The 12,766-nt window shown below is 42.1% G+C and overlaps 1 protein-coding gene and 1 long non-coding RNA gene across 3 annotated transcripts in view; one reads left to right on the top strand and one right to left on the bottom strand.

The window, feature by feature from the left end:
- The window catches only part of MAP2K5 (mitogen-activated protein kinase kinase 5), a 145,199-nt gene that overhangs the window by 26,117 nt on the left and 106,316 nt on the right, over positions 1–12,766 (top strand). For both annotated transcript variants that reach the window (XM_067471382.1, XM_060755376.2), the window contains exon 8: positions 6,336–6,400. In XM_067471382.1, the coding sequence (XP_067327483.1) occupies positions 6,336–6,400 (65 nt within the window). The remainder of the gene's footprint in view (positions 1–6,335; positions 6,401–12,766) is intronic.
- Positions 6,134–7,263, bottom strand: LOC132762418 (uncharacterized). Its single transcript, XR_009630177.2, has 2 exons — positions 7,227–7,263; positions 6,134–6,542 (listed from the first exon to the last, which is right to left on the bottom strand). It is a non-coding gene; the product is annotated as an uncharacterized lncRNA (long non-coding RNA).

The raw sequence follows: 12,766 nt of genomic DNA, 5'->3' as shown, positions 1-12,766 counted from the left end.
AAGATGAAGAATGGGGGACAATGCTTGGCTCAACAGTAGGACGTGTGGAAAAGATCTTGGGAAAGGAGATTCTACCTGAATATTAGGAAGAACCTCCTCACTGTGAGAGCTGTGGAACTCTCTCACTGTGGAAGTCTTCAAAGCCTCCAAAGCCTTCTTTGGAGGCTTTGAAGCAGAAATTGGATGGCCATCTGTTGGGGGTGCTTTGAGTGAGATTCTCCTGTTTCTTGGCAGAATGGGGTTAGACCGGATGACCCATGAGGTCTCTTCCAACTCTATGATTCTAGGAGAAAAAGATATAATATGGAATACATTTTTCAAAACAGGTGAACTGGAGCCTTTTATATATTCCTGGGACAGCTAAGATGATTTTGAAAATCTGGAATGAATGGATCCCTTGAGTGGAAAGCCCACTATGTGTGTTGAAATCTGAGGAAATGCTTAATTTTCAAGCTCTGTTGGACATTAGCCACACTCTTTCACTGTAAAACAGTAGCACAAAAGGTTGTGAGGAATGACTGGGTGGCCTTCAAATATGTCAACTACCAGACTTTTTCCACAGAACACACAGGGTTCTCCCAGTTGTGGCTGTTCTGGAACTGGTACATAATTTTGTATTTGGTACACCAATGCTTAGAATATCCTGTGGTGCTCAAACTCCCTTGACCTAGATGAAGGGTGTGAATGCATGATCATCACATTTGCAGATGACACCAAATTGGGAGGGATAACTAATACTCCAGAAGACAGGAGCAGAATTCAAAGCAATCTTAACAGATTAGAGATATGATTGGCCAAAGCTTAACACAATGAAGTTCAACAAGGACAAATGTAAGATACTCCACTTCGTATCTTGCAATGTAACTATACACAATGTGGGACACCTGGCTCGCCAACAGTATGTGTGAAAAAGACCTTGGAGCCCTTGTGGACAGGAAGGTGAATATGAGCCAGGAATGTCATGCGGTAGCACAAAAAGCCAATGGGATTTTGGCCTGCATCAATAGGAGTCAAGTGTCTAGATCTAGGGAAGTCTTGCTACCCCTCTATTCTGCCTTGGTCAGACCACGCCTGGAATCACACTGTGTCCAATTCTGGGCCCTGCAATTGAAGGGAGATGATGACAACCTGGAATGTGTCCAGAGGAGGGTGACTAAAATCACCAAGGATCTGGAGAACAAGCTCTATGAGGAGTGGCTTAAATTGCTGGGCATGTTTAGCCTGAAGAAGAGAAGACTGAGAGGAGACACGATGAGGGCAGTGTATAAATATGTGAGGGGAAATCATAAGGAGGAGGGAGTTGGCTTGTTTTCTGCTGCCCTCGAGACTAGGTCACAATGGGACAATGGCTTCAAACTACAGGAAAGGAGATTCCACCTGAAAATTAGGAAGAACTTCCTGAAATTAGGAAGAACTTCCTGACTGTCAGGAGAGCTGTTCAGCGGCTGCACTCTCTCTCTACCCCGGAGTGTGGTGGGGACTCCTTCTTTGGAGGCTTTTAAGCAGAGGCTGGATGACCATCTGTCGGGGGTGCTTTGAATGTGATTTTCCTGCTTCTTGGCAGCGGGTTGGACTGGATGGTCCATGAGGTTTCTTCCAACTTATTGATTCTATTATTCTTGCAGGCGAAGGACATTGAACATTTCTCACTGGGGAAGGGAGGATCTTTTTCCTTGCTTCAGTGCATGTGCTAGGCTATCAGGAGTGTCATTGTTTGCATCTTCTACGGTTCTTGTCTGTTTGTTTTACTGTTTGGTAGTTGAGGGCACATTTTAGCACGATGTTTTTTTGCATCCCACGTTGTTTTTGCCCTCCTGCTTGCAAGCATTAATAAAGACATTTTTCCCCTGATAGCCTCCACTTAGGTTTAATAAGGAATTCATATTAATCATTAAAAGGAAGGGGATACGATTCTTCAAGATAATCAAATATTGACAGGTTAGAAATAGCTTTCTGCCTGGGTTCATTGATATAGGTTATGTGATATAAATATTTATTTCTTTTCTGTCACTCAGAGCAAATGCCGCCAATTGATTCAGCATTGATGTCATGTCAACAGTTCATAAGAAACATTTGACTGGCTTGTGTTTTCCGATTAGTCTGTGCTCTATAAAGTGGGATTTACTAAATCTCCTCAATTGTCTGCTCATAGACTGTGACTGCCTGCTGAAGCCATTAGAGCTTCGATTGGTGCAGGGGAGGGATAGCCCCTTGGCCGGGCTTCGGGTAGAGCTTTACTTATCAAATAAGGATTAATTGAGCATTTTTGCTTCTAATGATTTATAAGAGATGCATGCTGATTCTCTCCAAGACAGCAGATACAAACAAAGAGTGTTTTATTAACAGAATCCATAATTGGATACTCTTTCACTTTCCATTCCATTGCTAATAGCAATAGCCAATCAAGACTGATTCAGAAAAGTTGATAGTCCCGTTCTCGTTATTTCGATTTGATTGAGAACTCGTTTCCCTATATTTATTTTGTACGTTAATAGATATCTTTGACATGTTCCTTTGAGTTGACCAATTGAGTTTTGTATCTCTAACATTGAGATAAAATTGAGCACCCCTTATCCATTTTCCGGAGTATTTTGGAATCTAAAATTGTCTACAAGTGGCTAGGACAGTGATATATTTGCTTTATGATTAGTCAGTGTACACAAACATCATTCACAACACTATTTAAAATAATTGTGTATAAAGTTCCCTTCAGGCTGCTGAAACATACATGAATGTTGCATTTAGATCTGGGTCCCATCTCTAAGATTTTGCATTGTGTATGTGTAATGCAAATACTTCTGATCCCAAGCATTTTGGATAAAAAATACTCAACCTATATTGGAGATTCCAGGGAAGGCCAAACCAAGATGGTCTCTCATCAGAACCTAAGGAGGGGGACCCATCTCCTGAAGTGATGTTATGATCTGCATTCCCTTTTTCTCCAAGGAGATTGGGAAGCCCTCCATGCACAAGGGCCCGCCACATTCTGCATCAGAGGAGGACATTCTGAACCTCTTCCACTTATGGTCTCTCAGAGCAGAGGAGAGCTAAACTTTCTCACCTTATGTTACATGTTAAATGTTGAGTCTCCAGAGGGAGCGTTCTTGGGTGCTGTTTTCAGCTCTCTTGGAAGGAAAATACCTTGAAAGTCCCCAGCTTTATTAGCCAGGAGGGATATATGCACATTTGGGCTGCAGGTTTCCCCAGTGCTCCTGTTTGACTAATTGAGAACTTCATAAAGTAAAGGGAAAGATTTCCCCTGACATTAAGTCTAGTTGTATCCAACTCTGGGGTTGGTGCTGATCTCCGTTTCTAAGCCAAAGAGCTGGTATTGTCCGTAGACACCTCCAAGGTCATGTGGCTAGCATGACTGCATGGAGTGCCTTTATCTTTCTGCAGGAGCAGTACCTATTGATCTACTCACATTTGCATGTTTTTGAACTGCTAGGTTGACAGAAGCTGGGGCTAACAGCGGGAGTTCACCCCGCTCCCCAGATTCAAACTGCTGATCTTTTGATAAGCAAGTTCAACAGTTTAACCTGCTGCTGCGCTGCCAGGGGCTCATAGTAGAAGTTCATAGTAACATGGAAATTTACATATCGTTCTGATTTCTTATTGGGGAGTGAGACCCATGTTAGTTCATGGAGTGGCATGGACACAGAATGATGTAATTTGTATTTATTATTATTATTTGCTTAGTGCTCAAAATGGAGCCCCTGGTGGTGCAGTGGGTTAAACCCTTGTTCCAGCAGGACTGAAGACCGACAGGTCGGAGATTTGAATCTGGGGAGAGTGTGGATTAGCTCCCTCTGTCAGCTCCAGCTCTACATGCGGAGACATGAGAAAAGCCTCCCAACAGGATGGTAAAGCATCAAAAACATCCATGCATCCCCTGGGCAATGTCCTTGCAGACAGCCAATTCTCTCACACCAGAAACGGCTTGAAGTTTCTCAAGTCACTCCTGACACGGAAAAAAAGTGCTCAAAATGCCTCAGACCCATCCATGGACCTAGCTGAGAGTTGCAGCTGTCCAGATTTTGTAGCCTCTTCCCTCATCTTTCCAAGCAACCCAAATTATGAAAGGTTTAGAAGTGAGGAGTATGTGCCAGCATCTGTTGAGGGAGACCATATGAACCTTTTTAATATTGGTGGTGGAGTTGTGTGTGGAGAGGCATTCACTTCACTCCACTTAACCAAAAGCAGATCAAAATGAAGTGCGGTGATGAGGAAACACACTTTGGAAAACCCCTTAACCCTTGTAAAGTGTTCCCTTGTCCTTCTGGAATCGAAGTGCACATAATTAAGCCTCGAAAATGTAGTCCCCGTCCCCTCCAGAGGATTTGCTTCTCCTTGCAAACATGGGTCTGTTTGCAGTGATGCAAATCTGCTGTCTTTCTCTTCTGAACAAAGGTAGACTTAGGTAAGTGGCCTACATCAGAATTCATCAGGGAAACTTTCCCGTTTCAGTGATTGGCGACTATGCACTCAGATTTCAGAGCTTGTTTGGGAAACACTTTGCTGGATTGTGTCCCTCGTATGTTTTTATTTGGATCACAGTACAGCAATTGTAGCTCTGGAACAAGAAAACCTTCTAAATTCATGAGCCTCGGATTCATGGCTTTCTGGGGCGTATTGCTTGTCAGGAAACACAGTGCTTTAAGAAGGGCAGAATTGCTTGAAACTGCTTTCTGATTCCTGGCTTGTTTTGTCAAAAAGGAAAAAGAAAACCCAAGTTAATTCAGGAAAAAAAACTCCATAGCACAAGACTTAATTTTGATTCATGGTCGTATGTTGTGCATTAATTAATTTCAATACATTAAGGTGACTACAACAAGCTAAACAGGCAATTTATATGAAGTCCACTTTTGTGCCGTTGTGCTTCTAATGATCACAGATTGGCCAAGCTTTAGACCTGAACGTTTTTATGGGAAGAGAAATATTTCCTTGGATCAAGGATCATTGCATTGCAGTATGGCAGGGAACATTTTTAGCTCATCTTGTGCGGTTTTCAGATAGATTACAAATAGATTACATTGTTTACATTTTTGAAAGGATGTCATAAGAAAGAGGGAACAGGCTTTTTTTCTGCTGCCCTGGAAACTAGGACTCAATGGAGCAATAAGTTCAAATGGCAGGAAAGGAGATTCCAATTGAACACGAGGAAGAGCTTCCTAACAGAGCTGTTCAACAGTGGAACTCCCTGCGTCGGAGTCTGATGGAAGCTTTCTCCTGGAGGCTTTTAAACAAGAGGCTGGATGGCCATCTGTCAGGATGGTTTTGATTGTGCTTTTCCTGTATGAAGGAAGAATGGGGTTGGACTAGATGGTCCATGTGGTGCAAGTACATGTATTTGAACTTTATCTAGCTGCTAGCAGCTACCCTGGTAACCGGCTGTTTTCCATCTCCCCCAACAATTGTAGACTAATTTTAGAGATTTTAAATGATATTTTAATGATTTAATATGTTAGTAATTATGTGGATTACGCTATATCTTATTTATGTAATGTATTGAGTGGTTCTTGATTTGCCTATATATTACTGTCGGCATTGAATGCTTGCCATTGTGTGTTTTGTTGTGAGCCGCCCTGAGTCCCTTCGGGGAGATAGGGCAGGCTATAAATTAAGTTTCATTCATTCATTCATTCATTCATCCTTCCAACCCTACAATCCTCTGATTCTACAATCAAGGTAGTTTTAGTTTGGCAAGGGCTTTAGCCTTCTCTGCCAGAGAGTGCTGATACCAAACGGCAACTCCCAGGATTCCATAACATTCTTGCATGGTTGTTAAAGTGGTGTTGAACTGCATTCTTTTTTTAAATAATACATTCCTGTGTCAAACTGCATTCATTCTACAGTGTCAGTGCACCCTCAGGCTGTTGCGTACTTTGGATACTGCCTTTGTATGCTCTCCACTCAACCATGAACCCCTGCTCAAGCGTCTGGTTCTCTTTCCCACTTCTGGAATGGAGATCTAGAGGCCTTTCCTGGCTGTATGAACAGTTGGGACTCTCGGCTGGCCTTGGTTTTTCGGTGCGCCGTAGCCCCCTTCTGTGATCTGCTCCTCCCCAGTGATGTTATCATTCCATTTTGACACCTTTTATCAAACTTTAATGAAATGACCCAGGCAAACAAATTGTCATTAAACTTTCCATCACTTTGTCCCTTGGTATTGTCTTTTATAAATTGGACAGCAAATGTTGTATTGATCTCCTCGTTCTTGCAGCTGAACTTGAAATGACCCAGACGGCTGGTTGTTTATGGCCTAGAGTTGCTTTTCCTTGACACTTCCATCCACGGCATGACATCTCTTTTGTTTTTCTTTCTTCCTCGTGGAGATGAATGAACAAGACATACGATATCGGGACATCCTCGGTCACGGCAACGGAGGGACCGTCTACAAGTGAGTCTCTCTGTCTCTTTCCATACCCTTTCTCTCCTCTCACTCCAGCTTTTGGGAAAGAGGAGGCAGGTGATCCCTATATTATTTTGTGGGTTTACTATGCATGATTACACTCTCCAAACTTAACAGGAACAGCCATGCACTGTTGTCAAAAGGAATAAACAGGCAGAAGTTTATTAATACACAAATAGGTTGCACATTAACCTTTGACCTATTTAATCACTCCCAGCTCCCAAAAGTCAGTTCTTCCTTCAGCTGATTTTCCTATTTCCATTATAACTTTCCTCCTTATCTTTATGCCATCTTTTCACTATCCATCTGCAGTCTTTTCCTTCTCTAACTTCTGTCAGATTATTTATTTATGCCCAGTATTTCTACCCTGTCCTTAACCCTGGAAGGGGGACTCAGGATGGCTTAGACTCAGCAACAATTTGATGGCATACATACAAGCAAACAACAATATAACAACAGTTTAAAACAATAGATAAATCATTAAGTTAAAAGTAGTTAAAAGCATTTTGTCAAAGCCGTAATGCCATTCCAATTCAATTCCATAACCAAAGTGATGCTACGTCTGTTGACCAAAGGCCTGGGCCCAGTACCACGATTTCAGTTTCTTCCTGAAAGACAGGAGGGAAGAAGCTGGGGGCCGAGTTCCACAGGCAAGGGGCCACCGCTGAGAAGGCCCTATCTCTCGTCCCTGCCAAATACACTTGTGAAACTGGCAGAGCCAGAAGCAGGGCCTCCCTACACGATCTTAAGCTGTGAGGTAGGATGTAGCAGGAGACACGTTTTGGGTTTCTATCCTTTCTCTTCCACAACCTACCTTTACAACATATCTTGAGGTGCGATGGGCTGGTACCAAAAGATGCCTGGAACGTAATAATAATGAGAAGTAAGGTATAAACGAATACTACTACTACTATTATTACTACTACTACTACTATTACTACTACTAAGATCATTTTTGTCTCATCATTGAGACTCAGTGGTTCAGCTATAAAAACTGTACTATTTATTTATTTATTTTGTGTCAAAAGCATTGCATAAATAAGTATCAAACTGATAAAATAGAGGAAACACAAGCAGCTAAATAATTTTTGACAAAAAATGGGCAACAGTGACTGCATTATCTGTAGCTTTAAACAGCTCTTCCTCTGTGTATGAGGCAGGCCATTGTGGGCAAGCATACAGATGCAGAGTTGTTTGTTCTGCTTCACAGTTGCACAAGGTGGAGGATTCTTCTAGGCAATGCCATTTTGTCTTTTGATCTGCCCACTCCGCTTCTTAGTCTGTTCAGGGACTTCCAAGTTGCCCATTCTTGGTTTGCCCCTGGAGGAAGATCCTCGTGGGGGGCCATCCATTTGGGACTTTTTGGTTTAGCTGCCCAGAGGGATACTCTTGCTATTGCTTGAGGAACATTTAGAGGAGTGGTGGTTCTCATGAAGCTTTTCCTTGATTTGAGTCTGCTTGTTTCGTTCAGTGTTATGTTCACGTGCTTCGCATGGAGAGACTTGTGCTAAACAGGGTAGACATACCCAGCAGTTGAGTAAGACGAGGCTAGTGCTGATATTCTTATTAATTTTGGGTCTGCACCCCATGCATTGCCAGTAAGTTTGTGCAGGATGTTATTGCGTGCAGCTACTTTGTGCTTGGTGTTCATGCAGTGTTTTCTAAATGTTAGTGTTTGATCTAAGGGACATCAAGATATTTAGGGTGGTAACAGTGTTCAAGCTCTTGGCCTTCCCAGGTAATTTTCAATTTCAACTGTAAAATTAGAAGCACCCAAACAATAAAAATTGAAATAGAATTAAACATGAAATGATTATTAAAACAGTTAAGTTAATATGATCATTAAAATAAATCAATCAATAAAAAACCTGTTAAAATCAGTCATCTTCTAAGATGTATTCATAGTATCAAATGCTCCTGGGAGATGGCTTCATAACTACCTTGGATCTCAAAAAGACTCCTCTGTTCATATGTTTTGTCTGTTTGGTTTGAGTTGCAGTGAGCTGGGTGTCAAGACTAGGATATTGGGAGAGTAGTCCCTGGTCAGAGTTATCCTTGGCCAAAAAAAGGTTGGGGACCACTGGTCCAAATCAAGGAAAATCACGATCTCTCTCTTTTGCTTTGGTCAGGCCTCTTTATCTGAAATAATGATGCTGTGTCTAGTTCGGGGCAAAACAATTTAAGAGAGATATTGGCTCTAAGCTGGAAGGGATTCAGAAGAGGCCGACTACAATGACTAAAGGTCTGGAAACCATGAATAATCCCTCTGAGGAGTGATTTAAAGAGCTGGGTCTGTTTAGCCTCCAGACAGGCCCGTAGCCAGGATTTCGATTGGGGGGGGGGAGGCTGAGTTTTTTTGGGGGGTGGGGGGGGGGCTGAGTTTCGGGTGGGGCTGAGTCTGAGTGAAAGAGGGTCTACCCTAGCAAACCTTTTGTATCATTAACCCAATACCCCCATGCATATGGGATATATTGAGTATGGTGATCAGATCATGATATGAATAAACATAACAGTTTAAATAATGCACCAGTAAGGCCTTTTCACAAACCACCATGATAATTTCGTGGGGGGGGCTGAAGTCCCTCAAGCCCCCCCCCCCCCCCCCCCCGGCTACATGCCTGCCTCCAGAAGAGGAGATTGAGAGAAGGGAACATGAGACCCATGTTTGAAAGGATGCCCTAAGTAAGAGAGAGCAGGGCTCATTTTCTGCTAACCTGGAAACTAAGACTCAATGGATCCATGGGTTCAAATGATAGAGAAGGAAATTCCACCTGAACATTATTAGAAAGAACCTCCTGATTGTAAGAATATCTGTTCAACAGTGGAACTCTCTGCCTCAGTGTATAGGGGAGGCTGTATATTTGGAGGCTTTTAAACAGAGGCTGGATAGCCATCTGTTGGGGGTGCTTTGATTGTGCTTTTCCCGCCTGGCAGAAGGAGGTTGGACATGATGGCCCATGTGGTCTCTTCCAACTCTGATTCATGGACCCAAAATGAGTGTGACACTCTCTCAGCCTCAAGGGAAGGCAAAGCAGCTCTACTCTGGACAAATTTTGGTAATAAAACCTCATGATTTGTGTAATCAAGCATTAAGTTCTCAGCCACTTAATAGTATACCTCCATCTATAGTACCCCATTCCATGCATGCCTTTTCCCGCTGTTAGGATTATTATTTATGAATTTCCTTCACCATCTTGGAGATTGCAGTTGTCCTTTGCAAGACTGACCATCTTTTAAGCTCCTTGAGGCCAGGATATTTGAAAGATGGGCATCTTCCCATAGGAACTTGCCTGAGATGTATTCACCGCAGTGTCCCCAGCTACACCTTTTTGTCACTGACTGGCTCTGAAAGTTAATGCATTTTTTATGTTTACCACTCCCTTGACACTATTCTTCTCTCTCTTGCTTCTCACCTCTTTTATATGTACTTGTCCCAACTAGGAAAAAAAATCAATCCCTGCATACCCTGCAATTAGAACATTTTGCTGTGAACTCCCCAAGCCATTTGCCAGAAGAAGCTACGTATACACAACCATTATTAATTTCAATATGTAAAAGGTTGCAATAACAAGGAGGTAGTCTACTTGACAGGAGACCCTTTGTCTCCTTCATAATGCAAACGTTTACCTTTATCTACATAATGCAAAAAGTTAAGTCCCATTCATGCTTAAGAGTCTGTGGGGCAATGATGAAAAATGTCCCACAAGGAATTAAAATAAGCGAATCCCTGAGGGGATGTTAAAGTATGATGAAGTAAACCTTCTTTCAAAACAAAACTTTTCAGCCTGCTAAGATGTATATCTAACCATGTGTTTTGTATTCGTAAAAGAGTTCCAAATACAAAGCATATGCTGAGATACATTTTAGCAGGCTTGGAAGTTTTGTTTTGAAAGATGGTTGTACAAAAATATGAAATGACAGATTTTAGGTCACTTTACTGTTATGTAAACAAGTTTGAGGGGGCTGTGTTGACTCTCATAACAACAACAACAACAACAAACAATTGTGTTTCTTACCCGCCTGTCCTCATGCCTTGAGGCGGGTTACAGCCATCATAAATCTGTACACATAATAAAAGCAAAAATCTGTATGTGTGTATCTGGCTGGGGTGTCCCCTTACACAGACAAACTCCTACCTCCACAAAAAAAGCTATAGCTCATAATACCCAGGAGGCACCAATGGCACTCCCTCCAATGACATTCCAGGTTATAGCAAGCTTCATGAACATGTACAAGAGCACTGCCAATGTCCTCCACAAACACACCACTTACCACCACTCAAGTGAAGGCTTTCATATGAGGACAATGTAATCCTAGATTTTCTGTTTTTCCTCCACCATAGACATCCCAGTGTTTCTTATTCTCTCCATTGGTGTGGAATTTGCATGATCCAACCTACTGCCTCTCCTTTAACCCTTTCCTACTCTTTTGTAGGGTACACAGCAAACAGAGGAAATGATCAGCAAGTGAACATACTAGAGACCTTTGGGGAGAATTCACCATGATTTATAGGAGTTGTAGGTACCAGGATGTATAGTTCACTTGCAGTCCAAGAGCACTCTGAACTCCACCAACAATTGACCTGGAACTAACTTGGCACACAGAACCCCCATGACCAAGGTCTTTAGAGGGATTTATAGGAGTTGTAGTTCACCTACTTTCAGAGAGCACTATGGACCCAATCAATGATGGATCTGGACCAAACTTGGCATGCTTATCTGATATGCCCAAATTTGAATACTGGTGGGTTTTGAAGGGATTTGGCCTGGACATTTTTGAGTTATAGGTGCTGGGATTTATAGTTCATCTGCAGTCGATGAGCACTCTGAACTCCACCAAAAATAATTGGACCAAACTTGGCACAGAGAGCCCTCATGACCAGGAAAAATACTGGAGGTCTTTGAGGGAATTCATCTTGATTTGGGGGAGTTGTAGTTTACCGACGTCCAGAGAACATTGTGAATCCAAACACCGATGGATCTAGACCAAACTTGGCACACATACCTGATATTTTGAAATTTGATTACTGGGGGGGGGGGGGGTTGGGGGGGGGACGAGGGACGGGGACTGGCCTTTCTTTTTGGGAGTTGTAGTTTACCACAACCAGAAAAACTGTGACCTCCACTGATGATGGGCCAGGACCAAACTTGGCACACAGAACCTTCATGACTAACTCAACCTGGAGGGGCTTGAGGGGGCTGATTCACCATAGTGTGAGTTGTGGTTCACCCTACAGCCAGGGGGCACACTGAGCCCCACCAGTGATGCATCTAGAGCAAACCTTCCCAACATTACAAACTTCAAGTACTGATGGAGTTTCTCGGGGTTAACCTGGCATGATGTCAGTTGAAGTTAATCCACAACTTTATGCATTTTGTACAATTAAAAAATGACTTTTTCAAATAACCCAGGCAATGCCAGGTACTCAACCTGATATTACATAAAATACACATATTAAAACATTTTACTACAAAATACATATATTAAAATACACAGAACAAAGATTAAAATATAGTGAACACAAAATGGGAGTTTAAAATTCTTGATTATAACTGATTGATATTCAACTTAGGTATGCTGCTCCCACTACAAATTTTTGTTCTCCCATGCGCTCTAAGGAATTTGGGATCCGTTTTGCAATGGTTTCTACCCTCTTATGATTTTAAGCCAAGGAGAAGCCTTTTTGCATTCAGGTAGTGGTCTCCTTCCAGAAAGTTCACTCCTTTTCTGGGATTTCCCCAACATATAGAGCAGGTTGAGTATTCTTTGGCCAAAATATTTGGGACCGGAAGTGTTTTAGAGACTGGATTTTAAATTTTTCTGTAACACCTGTATTTTGATATATGTCCATAATGAGGTAGTGGCTTTGCATCCCAATCAAAAGATAAAAGTAGGATATCAATATAACTGGTTTTAATTATAATGGTTTGACTCTGGGAGTCTAAATACAAAGTCCATATACACCTTGAACACATAGCCTGGAGGTAATTTTATACAATATTTTAATAATATTGTGCATGAAACAAAATTTGTATATTTTGAACCACCAGAAAGCAAATGTGCCACTATGGACTATTTTGTAGTCTTCGAGAATTTCAGATAAAGGATGCTCAGTTTGCATAACTCTATCCATGACTTCCGAGAAACTCGTTGGACATTGGGACAATATATATATAGCCACAAAATGTCTTTTTGGGTGTTGAATATGGGGAGGGGCTTTCAAAATACTTTGGGAGTTGGGGAATCATGCTTCCCACATGCAGCACTTTCCTTGTTTGGGCTGCAGTGTGTAGAGTCCCTCCTTGTGTGTTGACCAGTGTCATTTCCCCAGCCCGCCTTCCTTTTGGTGACAGA

This window comes from Anolis sagrei, chromosome 9, assembly GCF_037176765.1.
Source record: "Anolis sagrei isolate rAnoSag1 chromosome 9, rAnoSag1.mat, whole genome shotgun sequence".
Lineage (NCBI taxonomy): Eukaryota > Metazoa > Chordata > Lepidosauria > Squamata > Dactyloidae > Anolis > Anolis sagrei.
This window is presented reverse-complemented; position numbering and strand designations above follow the sequence as displayed.